Source organism: Solea senegalensis, linkage group LG1 (genome assembly GCF_019176455.1).
Source record: "Solea senegalensis isolate Sse05_10M linkage group LG1, IFAPA_SoseM_1, whole genome shotgun sequence".
NCBI lineage: Eukaryota > Metazoa > Chordata > Actinopteri > Pleuronectiformes > Soleidae > Solea > Solea senegalensis.
This window is the reverse complement of record NC_058021.1, coordinates 13,175,985-13,197,762: the sequence shown is the minus strand read 5'-3', so window position 1 is coordinate 13,197,762 and position 21,778 is coordinate 13,175,985. Positions and strand designations below refer to the sequence as shown.

At 39.7% G+C, this 21,778-nt stretch overlaps 1 protein-coding gene and 1 long non-coding RNA gene across 2 annotated transcripts; both read right to left on the bottom strand.

Annotated features, from left to right (window-relative positions):
* Nucleotides 1-303: 303 nt before the first annotated feature.
* LOC122779685 lies at nt 304-9,075 on the bottom strand. The gene is made up of 3 exons (XR_006361598.1): nt 8,735-9,075; nt 7,084-7,279; nt 304-314 (listed from the first exon to the last, which is right to left on the bottom strand). It is a non-coding gene; the product is annotated as an uncharacterized LOC122779685 (long non-coding RNA).
* A 1,915-nt stretch (nt 9,076-10,990) lies between these two features.
* prtfdc1b (phosphoribosyl transferase domain containing 1b) lies at nt 10,991-20,168 on the bottom strand. Its single transcript, XM_044022032.1, has 9 exons — nt 19,945-20,168; nt 19,643-19,749; nt 17,755-17,938; nt 16,472-16,537; nt 13,874-13,891; nt 12,649-12,731; nt 12,427-12,473; nt 12,206-12,282; nt 10,991-11,578 (listed from the first exon to the last, which is right to left on the bottom strand). The coding sequence occupies exons 1-9, from the start codon at nt 20,002-20,004 to the stop codon at nt 11,531-11,533; spliced, it is 690 nt and encodes a 229-aa protein (XP_043877967.1). The 5' UTR covers nt 20,005-20,168; the 3' UTR covers nt 10,991-11,530.
* Between the last annotated feature and the right edge of the window lie 1,610 nt (nt 20,169-21,778).

The window sequence follows — 21,778 nt, the reverse complement described above, 5'->3', positions numbered from 1 at the left end:
CACTGCCTTTTCCTCGGCTGGTGTAATTATTAGGCCCGAGGATAGTGGTGCGGGGGCGGATTCTTGCGAGACTGTTCCTATACTTAATATTATGTCTATAACCATAAAACATTCAATCCACATAAAGCCAAGTGTTCTGGATCTGGCCACAGTAGCCTCCCCAGGGTGGTGCAGTAAAATTGCCCCGAGCTGCCATTAGATGGAGGGAGCTGGAAGAAATACTGGACAGAGGCCGGCACCAGCTCTCCTCACTCTGTGGGGTTTTGCGTTGTCGAGGGAATCTGCCACACCTCTCCACTCCTGGGGCAATCATTCTGCAAGAAAAACACATGTGGAGGAAGGAGGATATAACATAAGCGATCTGGAATTTTACTATTATTACACACTATTTTTTACCCCACCCTACATGTGATTTTTAAGGACAATTCATAAAACAATTTTTCTTGCAGATATGGCACTACTGGCTTGTTGGTGGCCCTCTGGTGCCCACCTTTAAGCCCATGCCAGGGATTGGCTCCAGCTGACCTTGCAAACCTGGGTGTGCAGGAAAAGTGATGAACAATAGAGAGTGAGAGTGACAAAGCAAAAAAGCTTAAATAGTGACAATGGAATCCATTTTGCTAAAACGTCACCTGTTTGTTTCACCCACCCAAATTAGATAAAAAAAAAAAAAAACAGTCATTGCACATTAACAGCAACCGTCTGGTGTTCTTTATTTCACACACAAACTGGTTTCCAGTGTTTACAATCAAGTTGTGGTATCCCTTTTCACAGCTGGTGAGAACAGCACATCAGGTCTCTGAGCTGTGGACACCCACGCCTGTGTTTACTGGCTATTTATAACCTCACACCTTTGTGGTATCGTGTGCGCAGCAACACCCACCTGTACTCAGATCCCCCTGTATCATATTCCCAGTTTCAGTACTCAGTATCAGGAAAACATGTTTTATACAGTCTTATATTTCCACAATTGACTTTTTTTTCCACTCACCCTGTCTCAAACAAGCCAACCAACCATCCCCCCCGTAGCACAGACATTCCCCCACAATGTGAGGAATGTGATGAGCAGGCATTTGGACCATGTCTGCCTGGGCACATATGTTTAGAAAATGTCAGAAAATCTGAGTGAATTAAATGCATGTCATAACAACCAGTGATAAAGTTTATGTTGGACTTCATTTTTACTTGTAAGGGTAGAAATCTGACATTTGTTATAGCTAAAAATAAATAAATAAACACTAATAGCTCTCTGACTTGATCCAGCTGTTGCAGAGAGCTGGGTGTTTCCAATCTGTGCAGATGAACACATCAGAAAGTTTTACACATTCACTGGAAAAAAGGACAGACCCATAGTCCTGCTTTAATTGGCTGGGAAATGGAGCTGCAGGTGCAGCTGACACACGTGTGTATTTTGATGAAACCAGCAAAACAGGTTTTACTGAGTATAACCAAGCTTTGGTTGTTCCCTAATGCCTGCATTTCCATGTTTAAGCCCTGTCTGTGAACCCTGAGTGGCTTTTACAAAACATGCACATGCTAATTTATACCCGTAGACGAGCTTGTGGTGATATGACAATAGATGTTTGACATGCTTGCATTGCTCCCTTCGTGTCTACAGGGAAAGCCAATCCCAGTCTACTGGATCTGATTTAGTGGCCAGTGCACAGGGCAATTTCCAAAACTCTGATCTTTGGATGTGGACAACAGAAGGAGGTGTGGGACCCCTGACAGACACATGCCTAGGAGTTTTATCATTGCCACATGCATACTTAAGACTGCCGAATTTCCAGGGCAATAAAATTCCAGACCCCCATTTGCCCTCAGTTTTCAACTTCTGTTAATTAATACAAATATAAATATATAAATAAATAATTTCATTGAAAAATACAATAATTGAACATAATCATGAATACTTTCTTTCTGAATGAAATGGAGCACAAAGAATACAGAAAGCATCTGCCCCTTTCACAAAAAGAAATATCCATATACAGTGCTTTACAAATTTATTAGACCACCCAAAGCCACAATTATCCTAAATGTACATCATTGTAGGAGCTCTTTAACCAGATTAATGATAAAATATAATAATAATAATAATTATTATTATTATTATTATTATTGTTATTTATGAATTTTCAAATTTACTGTTTTACAGAAAAAAATGAACAAATTGTTAAGACCATTATTATTTCTTGATTAAGACACCAAATTATAGTTATTGACTTGCATTCCTGAACAAAATAAAAACTGTTTTAGTGGTTGAATGTTATGCTTGATTAATTTGTGACTTCTCAGAGAAGAAGCCCAGTGAGCTGGCTCAAATGTGGGTATACAAAGGTGAATTTAGTTTATTTGCCAAATAAATAACAATAACATATTTAGTTTTAAACAAGTTTTTGAGAGATTTCTAAAATATTAACGTTATCTCATTTTTAAAGACAGGTGGTCTAATAAATCTGTTAAGCACTGTGTCCACATCTTCATGAAATACATACCTAGCCTCTCCTGTCTGCAAATGATGTTTTGCTTACTTATGATTCACTACAACGCCATGGGTGAGGCGTTTAATGAGCATTTGTTCCACTGCTAGATATTTACGGCATTTGCCTGGCAAAAAAGCTCTTTACTATCTACCTTACTATCATCATTAGACCATCTCTACACTGGTTAATATGACTTTTGTGTAGGTGGTAAATTAGGTCATGGATGATGTGGAGAACAGTCCACCCGAGCATGTGAGGTGTACATAAGAGTGTTCACTGGACAATCACAATAGTAAACCCTCATTGCTTTGACTGCAGCAACTGGGTACTGTCCACAAAAAAAAGATGGCAGCAGATTTCCAAAAAAAATAATGAAACAAGTGAAATTATACAGCCCAGATTTCCATCTTCAGCATGAAAAATGCTGTTCAGAACCGATGCAGTCTGCGGCCATGGCATCCGTCACTTGGGCTCTGCTGCATGTCAGAGCGTGCAACAGAGCCAAAGTGAGATGTGCTTACTAGAGAGTGATTCAAGTTATCTTGTGAGAGAACTGCGATTGTCACAGGTACACGCACAGCTGAGGTAAACAGTATAAATTCTTGGGAAGATAGCGTGCAATACTGTGCGTGCCGTAGCTTACGTAAGCGTAAACTGGAGTGTGAGCAAGCATGAGGCAATTAGAGCTTCAGATCGCACTGCAAATAGCCCAACAGAAGACTTGATAATATGGAAATGGAGGTAAACAAAAACATATTTTTTGTATAAAAATGGATCATGATTTTGGTTCATTGTGTCACTATAACGACATATAAGAATATGACAGGGCGCTGCGGTCTCTACCACACAAAATCTACCACACAGTTGTTTTGGTCTTGTCCTTCCTTGGTCCGAGGCTTGAAACTGCAGTGCAGTTAATGCTAATGCCGCAGTTTTTAGATGGACCTCATTCCCAGAATGTAAACAGTGTCCGCCATCTTTGCTAACAGTTACACTAACAGGACCAAGTGTCACTGGTGGGCACGTAACAAAGAAAAGAATGAAGATATTTCTCAACTCCGGTGAAACTGAGGTTTCAAAAATACTACCCCTATTCTAGTAATACAAAGCTAAATGCAAATCGGTGAAGTATTCCTTTAAGCAGTTTGACTGTATAAACATTTATATCAACTGAAGGGTGGGGGTGGTGTGAGAACATTTGGGATTATGTCATGAGGCACCGGCAATGTCCGTCTTACTCAAAATTCCTTAGTGGGCAACAGAAGTTACGCATAAGCTTTAGCAAAATGGTACCTGTGCATATGTGGTCATTTTTAAACCTACATCAGTGGTTCAACAAGCCCTGAGATTGCAGGGCAGGTCAAGCAATGCCACCCACTAACGTCAAATTTTTTTAAGGAAAGCACTGTACTTAAACAGCTGCTTACACACCACAACAGCCAGTGTTTACAGGCGGGCTTTAAACTAAAAATAAAAACTGGGATTTCCACTTTGCTCATTTTTAACAACTACAAAGAAACCACACGGCACGGTCTGTGTGTTTAAAAACCTCTGCTGACATCTCAAAATGACACATTACAAGCACTGCATGACATCAGCTCCAAAAACACCAGACAAGTACACAGCTTAAAAATGTGAGGAAACCTAGTTCTCTGTGGGCTGCTACATTCTACACCACATCCCATTCAAACCAAGCACTTAACTGTGAAAAGCCTTAATGATACACATGGTGAGTTCTGGGTATTTCAGCCTAGTGCAGGACATGGTTAGGATATTCAATACTCAGCCGATGTAGATGAAAACTACATTTTGTGAGTGCCACACTCCTCGATAGTACCTATTTTAACGGACACTTAATAAAGTCATGTTCTGCACTAGTGTTGTCCGATCTTCTCCAAAGTACTCAAATCTCTCCGACCATCTGTGTGTGGGGGAGTAACAGAATTGTCTCTCCATACTTGTGGAATTATGGCAGAGGGTTTCATTTATCACAAAACAAAAAGCAATCATGCTGAGAAGTCAACATGTTAAATCTGTTCACCTATATCTCCTCTATTTCAATATCAGGGGTACACCTACACATCTTTTGTCAATACATTAAGTTTTGTTTAGCCTTAACCACACACATCTACCATATCATTTACTGTAAGAAATAATGTTTTCTGTGATTCTGACAAAAGAATCAATACCAATAAACCCCCATTGAAAAAAAAAACACGTTTTTATCAGTCTTCAGTGATTCGGTTCATGCCAATACATGAGCTATATAAACCAGCTTCTGCATCAAGGATAACAGGAATGTTTTTGCAAAGCACTGAGGGAAATAAAGAAAAAACGAAATCACATCTGCAGCCCATCTCTTGAGTTTTTCCATGAGACACAGACACAACCATAAGGCAACAGGAAGTAACAGGCTTCTTCTATCCAATTGAAGTCAATTTTCCCTTCCGATTGCCATCAGTGAGCCATATGATGCCTGCGTGTGGGGTTCTGTAAAAGGCAGGCAGCCTAAATGAGATAAACACTGAGCTTTAATGAAGACTGTGGGGACAGGGGGGTCTGTTTGTCAATACCTCCCCTACAGTGCGAAGTATGGCTCATGCTTCATCATAAATTATACATTTTACTCAACTCTCCATTTGTTTTGCTGATGCAGAATCACAATAATATATACATAATTAATAAATAAGCCGTCACTGCTATTTAGTTTCTGCTGCTACATTTAAATACTCCACTCTATTCAGTTGATAAAGTGAACCCTTCTTCAACATATTGTTTGTTTTTTTACAATAATATGTATTTATAAAGATCCATGTTTTAAATTTTAGTTACGTTAATATATAAAGGATCTCTCCCAAGTGCTTCACTGTGCCTGTAGGGGACAGCAATCCACCCTATGTCTTTTTATAATCCTCCCTACTGCTTGTTTGCAGTCATAACAGAACCATGCATTCTCTAAAAAAACAAAAGTCACACCCATTTATCCTCATCCTCAACTTTTGACCGATCTCTCTCAGCTGAGACCACATGCTCTTTTGCATACGACATATTTAGAAAGTTATTTTGAAATAGCCACTTATTCAGTCATTAATCCACAGTGTCATCACTTCCAGCACAACCCAGGACCAGAGACTTCAGGGGGTTTCCAGCACCAAATTAGCACATGAATTGGTTTGTATGGTAGCATTATTAGAAGAGCTGCTAAAAGGAGGCTCTCCACTGAATACACTAACCAAGGCTTTTCCTCACCCCCAAACACTTTAAGCCAAATTCTTTTGTCAACATGCTGCATATCAAGGATCAATCTGAATTGTTGTTGTCAATAAACTTGTTTAGAAATGTGCATGTATGAGGGTGTATTCAGATGGCTGCTATGGCAAAGGAAGGACATCATTTCATTCCAGAAAAGAAATACAGGGATGCAACACAAGCTGTCACAGCAGTGAGAATAGTGAATTGGCTGAAGCATATCGTTAGCCTTAAGTTCACCAATAAATACCTACATTTCACTATTCTTTGCATCAAATAAATATTGTTTTATTCTCTTCTAGACCTACACAAATATTTTTTGTAGAGTTAAGCAGGGTAAGTGATTGACTAACAGGTTAGTTACCAAAGGGTAAAACTTGCCTATGCATTGTTGAGCTAAAAATCAAATTGCAAATTAGCACATATAGACTAAAGTGGGGAACCAATATAACATTGAAGGCGGTGCTGGAAATCAACAGATACTATGGCAATGGGCCCTTTCATTTCAATGGGAACTGCATTCAACAAGACGGTCTTCATTCGGGTGGTTACATCAACAACAATACATTATGATTTAAAAGATGGAAACAAACTAAACAGTTTTATTTTGATAACTCTGAGGTTGAGATTTACTCTGGACAGGCAGGCAGGGCACGTACATATGATGCTAGAGAACACAGTCTGCTTCCTGTTTACTCCAGCATGACCGGTGTATGTGTAAGTAATGTAATATATGTTTTGAGGTGTTAGGTTAGATGGAGATTATTTCTAACACAAAACTAAAACACCCTATGGACTTCAGATAGTTTTTTATTACAAAATGAGAATGTATTATTGTGGTTGTAGACTCAGACACACAAGCTGTGAGAAGAAAAGATGGTGTCCTGTCTGGTAGTAGAGTGGTGAGCACAGTTAAAAAATCTAAGAGACAGTTCTTGGTCTAGCTAAGAACTTCAATACCACATACACCAGTGATGAATTTCATTGAAATTTAAATCTAATTAAAAGCAGTGCCGTAACCATGTTACAATTATCAACCCCTGGTGGGAAATAAAATCCCTTAAACTGTCATAAATCTAATGATGGCGATCATAAAAATAAACAAAATAGTGAAGCACTGGCGAGATAAAAGGCAAAACGATTCAACACAGGCAGTGAAAAGCTGCTGAACCAAAGCGTCCATATCCAAACATGTTACTGCCCCAACACCAAATTGAAAGGGGGCAGAGAGTGAAACCGGAGTTAGTCATTCCTGAGAACCTCTTTCAAGTTCACAATTTACAGAAAAAAAACAGCATATAATTTCACAGATAATGTACAAAGGTCTGAAGTTTGGTATCATTGTGTTTACCTCACAGAAAGAAGATCTTGTACATCTGTCATCATCGTCACAAGATTTAGTCCAACGTGATGCCATCATTCAACTTCACTTAAAACACTGTATTCCGTAAACGCCCACATCGAAAATGCAGCTTCAGTGGGACACAAGACAATAGGGTTCCTGTGTCCAATTTACACCTCCGTTTTTGCCTGACTTCTTAGTCCATCTGTTCAAAAGAGGGGAGAGAGAGATGTTCTTACGTCACTGGGTTACAACATTGGGTTAATTACAGGCAAATTATGAATTATGAAAGCCTTTATCAAATACTCTTTTCTACCTGATGTTTTTTTGACAAACACGTATAAAACAGGACACCTGCATGCTGTGAGAGGCTGTTGTGGAGTTATATGAATCAATCAAAATCCAACAATGCAATGTATAGTACTTTTAAAACACTTAAAATGAACATCACAACACAAACACAACCTCCGCACAGGAACACACATTAATACAGATCACATGCACATTAATTCACATATAGTATGGTCAGAATAATACATTTAGAATGGAAACCACACAAAAAAAGAGCCATGGGAATGCTTACAAAAAGGTAAATAAATAGATCTAGTGATTTAAATAAGTAGAAGTGCAACTAACGAAAATAATCGATTAATCTGTCAATTATTTTCTCGATTAATTGTTTGATCCATAAAATATCAGAAAACCGTAAAAAATGTGGTTCTGTGTTCATCAAACCTGGAAATGATGATGTTGTCAAATGTCTTGTTTTGTCCGAAAAACCAAAATGATTAACTTTTAATGATTTCTTTGTTATCCAGAGCAAAGAAATTAAGAAAACACTCACATTTAAGAAGCTTAAACAATCGGAAATCTTGTTTCTACAAACCGATTAATCGATTATCAAAATAGTTGTCGATTAATCGATTAATTGTTTCAGCTTGTTAATTGTTTCCTCTAAAAAGTAAAACTACACAGATATTCATTTAAAAACCAGCATATCAACTCTGTTCTGCCCTCAGGTCTTTAAGATACAGTTTGTGGAACAGTTGGTGGAATGTAAGCACAAGTTGGCAAAAGATACCAACTGTTATAAAAACAATCTAATCGAGGAGCACACGTGAATGAGTACATTACACCACAATTCACCAGCTCTTAACTACGTCGTGCTTCGACAACGCTGCACTCCTAATGAATGACCGGGAAACAAGTGGACTACAGAGAGGAGGCAGGGCGAAATAAATGCCAGTCACATTTGAAATGTGGTTGTTATGACCAAATAACGCTAGAAATGTAAAGTACGAGTCACTGAAATAAAGCGTATCGTATCAATTTCCACAACAAAACCACAGGTTTTATGACTTTGAGAGAAGGTGAATTTAAATGCCTCACGTTTGAGATCGATGGTCAACGGAGGCACGAACAGAGCGTGTTTGTCGAGCTGTTGTTCTCTGACCAACAAAAGTGGCTTTTCTTTTTGTTATTACACACAAAACACCGCACTCGAAATGGCGTTCCGAGACAACACGGGGGCTTGTTTACGTCACATATGTTGTGAACGCCGCGTGGGAAGCTCGTAAAGTGAACCAAAGAAACAACCAAAGCAACTGTGGCAACAGGCTGCTAGCATCCATGCTAACTGGTGGAGTTTAAACAAAGTTACCTGTGTGGTTAAGAGGCGTCATTACAGGCGAGGAGCGGCGGCCACGGTTCTCCATGAAAGTTACTAGACGAAGTGAAAACATACGGTGGGAGCTCCGGGACAGGCGGGCGTTGTCGTAATTCAATGTAGTAAGAGTTCAAGCAGCTTCCCGGTGATTATTCCAGTCGCTCTCGGGGTTGGCGCATGGTGCAGTTTGGTGGCTGGATTTTTTTTTTCTTCCAGCGTTCCCGACTCTCTGGGAGTCCACCTTCGGAAAACAGGGCCCTCTCAGCCAACCAGAAGCGTAGTTGCATTCGACGCGACCAATCGGTTACGCGCTTACAAAAAGTCGAAGCTTCTCTGAAAAGGTGGCGTTGTTTAACCGTTCCAACGGAGTTCAACAAGTCCCTCGAGCAGTGTTTCCCAAATTGTGGGCCGCGGCCAACGGGTGGTTCTCAACCTGCGCGATAAAACTTCTCCCATTTCCCCAGGCCTGGCAACACAGAACACAGTGTGCAATAACCTATGTTTGTGTGTGTAACCTATTATTACTACTGGTATGTCATTACATTATGTTGGATTTTTTTATTGCACTAGTTGCACAGAGGATCCACCAATAATTGTGTTGTCTTGTTCAATGACAATAAATGCTTTCTGTGATATTTGATTCTTACAACCCATTATTACAGTGGAAAACCCACGACACCAAGAGGCTTCTTCAGTTCTGAACAGACGCTCCAAAAAAGTCCTCTGTTTGTTACAGTCTGCAGTTATTTATCATAAGTTATGTTAGGGATTCTTACACACTGGATCATAAATACACATCAAGAACACTAAAGTATTAAATGCTAAATGAATGATTCCCTGTCAAGCAGGGGGAGGCATGTAGACACAGCTGTTTGCAGCTCACATCTACTTCTCTCTGGTCTTTGTTGATGTTTGCGAAGCCTCTCAGTCATCCAGATCATTGCAATCTTAAGGAGATAGCTATAGGCGACGTGTTGATTATCACTTCGCTTCACTGGGGATGAAAATGTATCAGGGCCAGATGTTTTAAGATTCGCTTCCACGAAAACACCTGTCAAGATCACCGCCATGCCAGCTTGGTACAACAAGCATGGTCCTATAATCACACATTCTCTACAAATGCATTAAGCTTTAACAGAGGGGGCAAAGCATTTAAATCCCCCTTAAGCCCGCTCATGCTGCCTGTCTGCATTCACCAAGTTCATCAAAACATACAGTATATTATTTATTCTGTGAGTTAAAATACATATAAAATGACAAAAAAAATGATCAATTTCAATCAAATGATGCTCGCTCATATTTGCAAGCACAGCATATGGCTTCTCAGTTGAGGCCAATCACAACCTATCAAGATCATGATTATTTAGGATGTTTATTATTGGTAAAAGGGACAAACCATATTTAGTCCACCTTGTACTTCAGTTTGGGACACTCTGATTTAGAATACTCAGTAAGAAACAAATGAACACACCAGATAATGCAAACCTATCCCAAGTTAGTTTCTCAGTTCACATTCACAACAAGGCCTGGGCTACGAGTCACATGACCCAGTTCAAAGTGAGTTCGAGCAGACCTGGCATGTGGATGGCATTGGATGAGGAATGTGAGCTCTCACATACCACATGGAATATAATCTATGCTCTCATCACACAGCCATTATCCTCCTTAAGAAGATCATTAGAATTGAATGTCGACACACCTGTACTACAGTGGCAGTCTGAAGCATATTGCAAGCCACAGACTAATAAATGCTGGGATTCTCAAGCCTGCGACAAATGTCCCCCTTTATTCCTCTCCAACATAAGGGGCCACCTGTTCTTAGGATTGGCAGCTTTTGTTGCAGAGGTCACTTCAGGGAGGAGACTTTCACAAAGCTGTCCTGTCCAGCCAGTTCTACTTCCACTGAAAGTAAAAGAAATAAACAAAGTACATTCAACTATTGTACACTCAACTATTGTACGTCTTTGAACCGTTTCCATGTCACAAAACATATGATCAGCTATCATTAAAAGCTGTGCTTTATAAATGAAACTACCCAATACTTTACCAGTTAAAGCAGTAAAATGCAGCACATCTTTCGCATGTCCTATTAGTTTTGATTCTTCTCTGTTATAACAGGGTCATCAACACAAAACCATATCATCACAGAAATAAATTACATAAACACACCTTTCACTATGAAACTCCAATAACTCTTTAAACAATTTTTGTGATCAGTAGAGAATATGTGAATAAATCAGGTTACACACATATGTTAAAAATACTTTATTTTATGTTAAACCTAATACTGGGTAACACACAAAGAGGTAGTTAATGCACTTAATGAAACATTAAAAAAAGGAATGTACAGCTGAAGACAATAGGATGTATTTAAAAACAAACAAAAACTGCTCCCTTTAGTTTTAAAAAGTAACACCAAGATTCCTCTTTTACCTCATCACATGTTGACCTAAAACAATCCATCACATTCCTAGTTGTCCTATAGATTAAGCTCTTTACACACTCAGGCTCACAGTAAAAGTTTGAGAGAGTTAAACATTTTACACGAGAGTCAGTAAACTTCAAAAGGAAGTTGCATATTTAAACCATGTAAAGCCTTCAATTTACTAAAATCAGTTACATGTTAAACTTTTCAGATACGTTTACTGGGTAAAAAAATAAAACATGCCTAAGATCAGATATCACAGTAGCAGCTGAACTTTGAGTGCATGGCATTTGAAGGAAAATGCTCAGGCTTGCTGTGAGATGACATCTGTGTGACAGTTGCCTCTGTGTGTGCAGCCCTCTCCTTTAAATCTTGTACTTCATCTTCGCATTTTCGCTGATCACGCAGATATGCTGCAAATTGGGAATCACATTGGAGAATCAGAAAAAATTCTACATGTAATACAAAAACACTTCATTTGATGCATGTGAGACATTCAGGTAGCTCTGAATGACTTTAAAGTAACACAGTGTGGGATTTCAACCTTCAAAATAGTGTCTCCAAAATGATTTTCAACTTACAAAAGGCTGAATGGCACCTCTGTCAAAGCCTGAGCAGGTTGCATCGCCTATTCTGGCACTATTGGCGCTTTTCCGTGACACAGTTCCAGCACGACTGGACTCTGCACTTTTTTTTGCTTTTCCATTAGGGATAATACCTGGTGATTTTTTTAGTACCTGACTCTGGTGAGTCTGATTGCTAAATGTGACGTCGACAGACTGCGGTCCACTGGAGGAGTCATGGACGCGACGTCCAACACAAGCATCAAACCGAACAATGCCGAGCTGTAGACCAGTTAAAAAGACTTAAAAAATCCTGAAGACATGCGTTAATCTCAACATTAAACAGAGGAGTCTGGTGTATTTAGGGACAGCACTGCCGAAAACGGCGGTACACCAAACCTGAGAGTAAATCCTACATTGTGTTACTTTAAAACAGAGAAGCTGTTGTCTTAAATCAAAAAACAGGCACTGACTTACATTGAGGTCTCTGAAATATTCATTGTAGTCTAAAGCATAGCCAACCACAAAACGATTGGGTATCTCAAAGCCGATGTCTAGAAAACAAGGACAAAGAGGAATAGTGACTGCAAGTATCTGCACAGCCCACTGACTCATTGTCTACCAAGCTGCAACAATTGTTTTAAATGTGAAAGAACTACTGACTAATAATCACATGAAAGGCTTGGTAAGGTACATACAGTCAGGGAGGCATGCTGTGTTGTGTGGCAGTCTCTTCACAAGCAAGCTGGGGGAAATAAAAGCAGACATTATCATATGATAACCATTCCTACCTGTTGTGCTGAATGTCAAAGGGTGGTATTATTTTTAAAACCATAGCATTTCTGTCTAGACTAGACAGGGGGGAAATAAGTGTTTTTGTTTTTTTTGTTTTACTTATTCTCATGTCAGCTTCAACTTACCCGGCTACTTTGATCATTTTGGGCCTGAAGCCTTCAACATGCTTCAGAAGAGTTTTCATCGTCTTTCCAGTGCCTACGATGGCCTGCAAGAAAAGGACAAAAGTAAAGAGGAAGGAGAGAGCAGCAGAATGCTAATACAGAAAAGGAAAACATTAGATTCACTTCACGCTGGAGTGAAAAGGAGGAAGAAGTTGATCACAGTGTGCGTGTATTACGTAACATTTATGAGAATTCTCCAAATGCACTTCACTCCTAAAAGGGAATTAAAAACTGTCATGTGATGTTTTACAGTAAGTCTATTGACTTCTTGCATTGGGAAGAGGTAAATGTAGTGGTGGAGTGAAACCACGGAAGTAGGCTTTGTCACATATTTGTCATGTAGATGTAGGTCAACATAATACACCGTGTACACTCATTCACTAGATATAGGCTCTACCATGTACTAAGTCATTTTTATTGTGATAAAAAACACTTGCAGTACTGTGTAAAAGTCCACCGCCAGCTTTGACTGTCAAATTATGTGATCATTGGAATTTGGATTGGAACAGTGTGACTGAAACTTTCACAGCCGATATTTGTCGCCATTAAATAGTAGGACAAACACAGGTTTTACCAGTGACATTAATGAGGGTCACACTCCAGGTTTACAAGAGCCACAGAAATATTTGACACTTTAACCTGAAGAGGCTGTTTTTTTTTTCCCCACTGAAAAATGTGTTGTTTTAAAACTGCATACACATTTCCGGTATTTTCTGAATGTGTTCCAATAATAAAGTGAGCCACAGGTACACTATATTGAGTCATTGTACCTGTGGGTTCATATGACCGACTACTTTCAAAAATAAAATAGTTAATAGTTGAAGTTTTACATTAAAATGTCATCCAATGTTTAGTCAACGTCATAAATAAACAAATACTTAAAGGGTTCATTTGAAAATACAATCAAATTTCCATTACTTTGTGCCCATAGGCAATTGATGATTCATGGCATGGTTGTTGAGCAATGGCTGTTTCAAAATCCTGTAATATCTGAGCACAGTAATTAAATGACCAAATTGATTTCCTGTGAATGTCATTTGCCCACTACATGACTGTGCTAACCAGGACATTTAATGGTCATACAAGGAAAGGAAAAACAAAACACTCCTTTATTTTCCAAATATAGGTCAGTTCAACCTGTCTTCATATTGAACTCAGGTTGGTGAAGAGGAAAACTTCGACTTACCTCCACAATCAGTACGTTCTTACGAGAGCATGTCGGGGAAGACAGAGGGAGAGAAGAAAACAATTACCCATTGATAACAACAGAAGGTTTTCAAATATGCACACTTTTCAAGCTGAGTTAAAAAAAAAACAACAACAACACTCGACACATTTCATGATCGAAAAGAAAATGAAAACAACTGAAAATGCGTAAAAAGGAGGAGTGTTGAAACATCCTCCACATGTACTGAAGCAAGAGCTGCATCAGTAAGGCGTTTATTACATTTTATGAAATCAGTGATTACACAAGGAAATGAACACGGCAGATAAATGTCAGCCTCGTCCAGACTGGAAATCTGTTTTCCACCAGTGCTGCATTGGATGTCTCGCTAAAATAGCTGGAATTGTGCAAATGTTTGTCTAATCGACTGGAGACAACTGGGCACTATTTATATGAGGAGTCACAGTCTAAGCTTCGCTTAAGCTTAGATAGCTCACGTTAAACAAACCTCTGTGTAACTGTACAACGTTTACTCTCATTTTCAAACAAGGGATTCATCCGTGCACGCAGCCATGCTTTGATTTAAACCTCATTATTCATACTTATTCAGTGGATTAAACCATACGACAATATACAAGAATGAAATATCTTAAGTCTAACTGGCTGTGTCTGTCCCATCCCATCAAAAAATATCAAAGTTCAAGGAAACCAATGATGAGGTCTCACACACACACACACACACACACACACACACACACACACACACACACACACACACACACACTGTACGTTTAAAAAAAAAGGGGAAGTGACTGCGCGTCCTCTACTCAGAAGGAAAGCAGAGGCATAATGTGAACTATGTCACATATTCCTTTTTTTCCACAATGACCTCAGCTCTTCCAGCAAGAACACTCTAACAGTTTAGTCACAAACAGGCGACTAAATTTAGTTGTACATCACAGGGAGCTCAGGGAATTCACATGTACACTTTAAATACCGAGAGAAAAGCAGCCAACAGAGTCAGTGACTCAGGCTTTACTACCTCATGTCCTATTCATGTTTCAGGCATCTATGCCACGCCTAGCTACAGGGCGTATGTGTGTGTGTGTGTGTGCGTGCGTGTGTGCATGTGTGTGTGCACTTGTGAGTGTGTCTGTCTGTCTATGTGTTGTGCTGATTTATAATACCCAGAACTCTCACTCACCGACGTATGACTCCTGTAGTAGTAGCGGCTAAGTAGTTCATCCCTGTGCGTACACACCCAAACACACACATAAACAGTACGAGCAGGTATGAACTGATGAAAAGTTCACCTGGCAAATGTCCCGTTTGTGTCCCGACCAACATTAGTGCCACTCCGATGCCATAAATGAAAGCATCCTGTGCATTTTTCTTTCTCTAATTATCTCTAACATAAAAATGCACTGTTTTATATACAATTGTCATTTTAAATGGCAATGTAACCAAATCTAAGCCGCACAGGAGCGAACAAATGACTCACATCTGGAGTCAGATATCATAATAACATAATCTGAGGTGAATCTGTTTGTCCCAGCTGGGTTATAAACCCAACTCCCAACCAGCTGAGCTAATGGAGATGACACATAACTGGGGTTGATTTTCTGTCCCACTCCGTCACTCCTAGTGATAAATCATACATTATAAAAGAGAAGCTGCGGGCCATACAAAATCTGACCGAGGGCCGCGAGTGGCCCGTGGGCCGTACTTTGGACATGCCTGCCCTAGGATATTATAATTAACATTTAATAGAACATGTAATCACATATCCTGAACCTGGATCACTGACAGAATTCCATCATTTCTGCCATGGGCTGTAACCTACTTCCTCGAGAAAGATTATTCTCACAATCACGCAGACATTCATTTTTCCATTCGTTCAGTCTATCGCAGGGCCACACAGAGACAAACAGCCGTCCACTCTCACGTCTACGGTCAATTTAGAGTGTTCACATCTCGAACCAGTTGCTAACCGATGCTAACCACAACACCACCATGTGGCCCCTGCGCAGACATATGCCAGGAAAATGTAACCTCTTTGGCAAAGTTATAAATACATCAGCAGATCGGTTAACGATAGAGAACACATAGTTATGGATGTTCAAATGTTTTCTTTGTCAGTGTGACACATTACTATAGTGACGTAGGACACGGTAAAGTCGGCTGTCCCTTTAACAGAACAGCACATACACACATGATACACTGAGTTTGATCGTACGATAACAAGACATGCAGATGAGGAATGAGTCTGTCACAACTAGACCCCAGTCACCACCGTCCTGATCCACTCTGATCTGATAGCAGCTCTCTGTATATCATGCATTTTTTACATTTTCCCCTCCGCCGAGATTAAGTGGGAAATGTGATTAGCCGTCATATTGCGACATTTGATATCTGATCATCACCGCTGCCATATTTGATCTCCCTTGAGGAAGTGCAGAACCATTTTCTCAGCAAGGAAGAGGGAGAGAGAGAGATGACAGATAGAGGAAAGGCTGCCCTCTTGAGGCTGCCACTGATCATCACCCTCTTATGGCTCATAATGATGCTCTTAGGATAAAGAGCGGTTTCAAAAGATGCGGATAAGAAGACGGTTATTACCTTTCCAGTTAAAAACGTCATATCCTCCGCTCCAACTATGTGTAGATCCTCTGTCGATTGGTCATTCTGTAAGAATAATGATCATTTTAAGATTTAATGATATTGTTTCCCACTTAATGTTTAAATGTGTTTGACTAAAGTTACAATAATATCAGTGACATAATAAGATTCATTTAATGAGATGTCTTTTCAACTTTGATGCTAAGTCGGCCGCAATTTGATTAGATTCCAATGTTTTATTTTACATTTAACTTCACGTCAAAGTACTTTAAAGCACGAGGTAATCCGAAACTACACCCACGCTGTCATAATGTAGAAAACACACTGACAAATCACACACTCAAGGACCACCTTTAGCTTTGATTATGATGTTCTTTCACTGTTACATTGCTTCAATGAGCTTAGGCACGTTGCCTTAATCTGTGTTTATGAAGTTGGACCACAGTCTTCTCCAGCATACATTCTCAATGGAAGTTTCTCAGTCATACAACAACTGGATGATGTTCCACCACATGTCATTCAAGAGGCCTCTTCAATTCTGAATAACTGGTGGAAAAATGCAGGTATTTAGTCTTGAAAGTTGTTATGTGAAACAAAGGGGTCGGGGGGGGTGAATGATCTAGGCAGATAATCCAACCTACAGAGGATAATACCTGGATTTTCTTCCACCAGTTATGTACGTAGGTACTTTATTGTCATTTCATATTCCTACACAATTAAATCCTGTTTGGTGACCATCGCCATCTTAGCGGCATAGTAAGACAAAATACTAGGATGAAAATGCCCTTAGGCCAGTAGATAGTTGTCTATAAAGTGCAAAAGAGTTAAGGAGGGACGGTCTCGGTGAAAAAGCTTTTCTTCAGGTGATTTGGCCGTGCTTTTATGGCGCTTTTCCACTCTCCTCCGAACACGGTCGGAGACTGTGGTGGCCAATCAATGTGTGAACATGATGACTCTTGCAACCTAAGCCAATCTTTCTCAGTTTTAGCCAATCAATGATTTCTGGTCCAAAGCTGACCTCTTTTTGGCCACATGACATTGTAATCTAATGACTGAAGCAACCACAGCTCATAACACTGCCCCCACAGGCTTATACAGAAGGTAAGTGGAATATTACAGAGAGTATGCCTTGTAGTATAGAACACACACCATCATGGGAACTCATCGCGTCATCTCCTTTAGCATGGTCTCTTTTTATTCTGCACTTAAATTGTACTGTTATTGTGTTGTGTGGTATTATGTTACGTTATTGCCTACACACAAATCAATCAACAAATGCTTACCATGTAACTCTTGAGACGGATGAAGTGGACCCTCATGGGGATTGTCCGAGTGGAGTTGCGGCTGAGAGCCTTGATCTTGTCCACCAGGTCAGCACAGAACTGGTAGCCTCCTTTAAGCACACACAGCACCACAAGGTCGTGGTCTCCCAGGTCGTCCATGATGTTACGAGCAAGCCGCTCTGTCCTGCAAACGACGCAAAATGTGAATCTGTAATATCTGTAGTCCTCAAGAGTAAAGCTGTGGTCTGTCTGTTCAGGACAGGACAACACAGACTCAGTTCAAATAAAGCTTGAATAGTCACTTTTGTAACAGTGTGGCTCAGAAAAGCTGCAGCAAATCCTTCTAACACAAGCAAAATAACTTAAATTCTGCTCTGTCATTGACATTTTTATATATTTGCAGCACATATTCTAAAAGCCACACATATCACATATATATGATATGTATATATATATATAAAAATATACTGTATATATAAATATTAAGATCTTATATTTATCTCTGTCAGACAAACGTGCCTTAATAATGTCACTTTGGAGTGTGGGGAATTACACAAGCCAGTGTCCACCATTTTCTGACAACAACAAACTGATGAGTCAGGAGAATAATAGACACCGTCCTTGTGAAATAAAAGTAAATACAGCAGTTGATTACAAGTGATTTTTTACAATAAAGTGACAGGTTACAACTGAGAGTATTGATATTTCCATATCTATTACAGTGTTGTCACCAAAACCCTTACCAAATACTGTCTGTCACTGACTATGTTTACATGATCAGATTACCAGATTAAAACAATGGTCTGAATAAACCACTACTATGTTAACAGCATTTTCTAATTACAGCGACATAGCCCGAGTAAGGTCAAAACTGGTGTCAGCTATAATCAGACACGTAAAGAATCCAAATCACATTATGTAAAACATGAAAACACTGTAATCAGATTACTACATTTTCAGAGTTGTGGACTTAATGTAAATATAATAAGGGTTATAGTATTAATTTGCTGTGTTACACGAATGCTGGATTATTATTTCAGCAATGAAGAGGTAATGTGTGTGTCTGTTTTGCTGTGTGCAACACAACTCAAGGACAGTGGATTTGGACATGGATTCAGGATTTTAAAACCTACAGTAATGTAGATTATCTTCAGATTATAACACCCTTGTGTGTTTTCACAGCAGTGGATATATTGTAGATGTGAAAATTAATTGGATTATACTGCGTAAAATGTAAACATCATGGTTCTAATACTTTTACTATATTTTATATAAGGCTTTTGACACAAGTGCAGTAAATGTCATATACTTTTACTTAAGTAATATTATATAAAAGTCATTTCAACTTCTTCCAAAGTCATTTTCTGGTAAGATACTTGTACTTTCATTCAAGTATCTTTATATAATACTGGTAAACATGAATATAGAAATGAATGTAAACATGTCTATAGAATTAGGTCAATAATCAGATTATTGGTGACCATGTACACATAGATTGTAATTTGATGGATGCACTGAAGTGATTCACATTCACATTGAAATGTACGGTGTATTAAAAATGACACTCATCATAGAGGACTGCGCGTGTCAGAGCTCTCCCATCATACACTGCTTTATATTGGCCTGTCAATGAGCTGTTAGTTTTATTGTCAGATTGTTTCAGCTTCACACAAATCATCTTAAAGACGTTAGTGGTTTGTAATCACACCACAGAGTCTGAATTACGCAATTCCCCACAAATCTGTCCTAGATCTCTGTTCAGTGCTTAAAAACCCAGCCCAGCAGAAACATCTGGTTGGCGTTTTGATGGGGCTTGGTGGTTTTATGGTTTTGTGAGCGCACACACAGAAGTAAAGATCACATGTGAGTTATTTTACTGTGTTTGTACCTGTCCATAATAACGCCATGCGGAACGATGACACTGTCTAAATCTCCGGAGTAGTGAGCTGGATGGCTGAAGAGGTCTACACTGTAGCCCGGCCAGTCATCGTCGATCTGGGGAAGAAATGTCAACAAAAAAAAAAAACAATAACAAAGTTTTTTCATTAAATCTACTTTTTATCTGCACCAAATCGGCCGCGTGGCAACAAATCTAATGAGTAAAGTTGTAGGATTGCGCAGGCGGTGGAAAGGAAAGTTTTCGGTGTGCAGCTGCACGCGATGGTGCAGCGCGTCTTTTTATTAAATTACCACGATCCTGTCGCTTCCTCGCTTGGATAGGACGGCGACGTCTGCCATGTTGTTTTCCATCGACACAAAAAAGGATCTTGTCTCACAGTAAAGTGGTGGAATGAGTTTCCACAGGAGAGGAGAGGGGGGAGGAGGAGGAGGAGGAGCAAAGGCGGCAGAGAGGAGTGTGTTTCCCCCGCGCTGGCTGAGTCGGCATCGTGTGATGTGAGAAGAGAAAGAGAAAAGGAAGAGCCAGATTACGCGCTCACGACACGCCCCCTACAGGCTGCAGGCGGTGCCATGCTACCAACCACCATCGACCACTGGGGGCGCTGCAACACAACACATGCTACTGTTTAGGCGGACCCAATGTTATGTTGGGAGGAGGCCACGTTGTGTAAAATGACCACTACTTTGTGACAACGTGTTACAAAGCTGGACCTTGAGTTTAAAGTAATATATAGCAAGAAAGACAGATGTTTCAATAGCAAATACTTTAGGCTCTGTGCCTAGTTTGAATTTGTGAAATATGACTGGAAGCAGAAAAGTTGAGCTATTGCATACAAATCAGAAATGTGTTGAGATTTGAATGAGAATCTTGAATTTTGACAATGTTTTACATTTGCAGGAGGTGGAAAATGTATTGCATGTCAATAAATGTTAAATGCAAATAAGTGCAAAGAAAATTGAGGTAACAGAAATCTTGCGACTGAAATATTATCCATCTAACAAACTCACAATATTTGCTCAACAGCAGTGGATCAAAAGACAAACTGTATAAAAGTGTATTTTCTTTAAAAACACATTTAAATGTAGTTTAAATGTATGGATACCTTTGAATTGAGCCATATTTATGATGCTCCTACTTCTTAATTTTTGTTTTGGTTTTTTTTTTCGTGGCAGGGAGAAATCATTATAAAAATGATCATCTTTAACACTATCAAACAGTTTTCATACCATTATCCTTCTTTGAATAATCACAACTGCAAGCATAGCATTTCACAACAACACACCAAGATTACACCCAATCCAGAAATAACAGTTCAAGTCTTGTTCATCTATAGCATCTGCCATCACGCCGGATTACATCGAACGCAGCTGTAAATAATAATAGTGTAATTTCTGTGGAGCATATGGAGTCTTTTCACAAAATGTGTGAACATCGCCACCTTGTGGAAGGAGACAAACAGTAGGGCCACCCTTTTGTTTTTTGTTCTAACCAAACCATTATGTGCATCATGTAATGTCATACTTTTGAATTGTACACCCTCCAAATGCATTCTCACACATTTTCCCATCGTGTTTTCCAAAACAAGAGAAATAAAAAAGACTCACAGGCCTGTAATTTAAGAGACCTAAAGACACCACACCCTGTTTTTTTTGTTTTTCACATGCACAATATAATCTGTCTGTCGAACAGTGTGTGAATGAGTGAATTCTGGATGAACCACCCAGGGACTCGTGTGGTCAAGTGAGTCCGGCAGCAGCAGCAGCAGCAGCAGCAGCAGCAGGGTCTTGGCTGTCATGTCACTGCACATTAGAGCAGGCTGCTGGCCTCTATCGAGGGGGGGAGACAAGGTGTCTGGGCCACCCACCCATGCTCTTACACGGCAGCTGTAATTACAAACAGCGGTGCAGAGACAGCTGGGGAGGCAGATGTCAACAGCAGCACTAGATTTCAATAAGTCTACACAGTGCCATCACCTCAGAGGAAGGAGGCGGTGCTTCGAGTTTACTGTTTTGTTGTCTGCCACCCGAAAGCAGCCAACAATCCCCCCCGTGCGACGTATTCCAGAAAAGCAGTTTGTGCTCCACAGGAGAGTGCAGCAGACTTGATGTTGGGATAATCACTGAA

Coding starts and splice junctions, on each gene's coding strand:
- prtfdc1b (XM_044022032.1), bottom strand. CDS start 20,004: ATGGAAAACAACATGGCAGACGTCGCCGTCCTATCCAAGCGAGGAAGC. Junction 16,538..17,754: donor TCCGTCTCAAGAGTTACATG/GTAAGCATTTGT, acceptor TTATTCTTACAG/AATGACCAATCGACAGAGGA. Junction 12,474..12,648: donor AAAATGATCAAAGTAGCCGG/GTAAGTTGAAGC, acceptor TATTTCCCCCAG/CTTGCTTGTGAAGAGACTGC.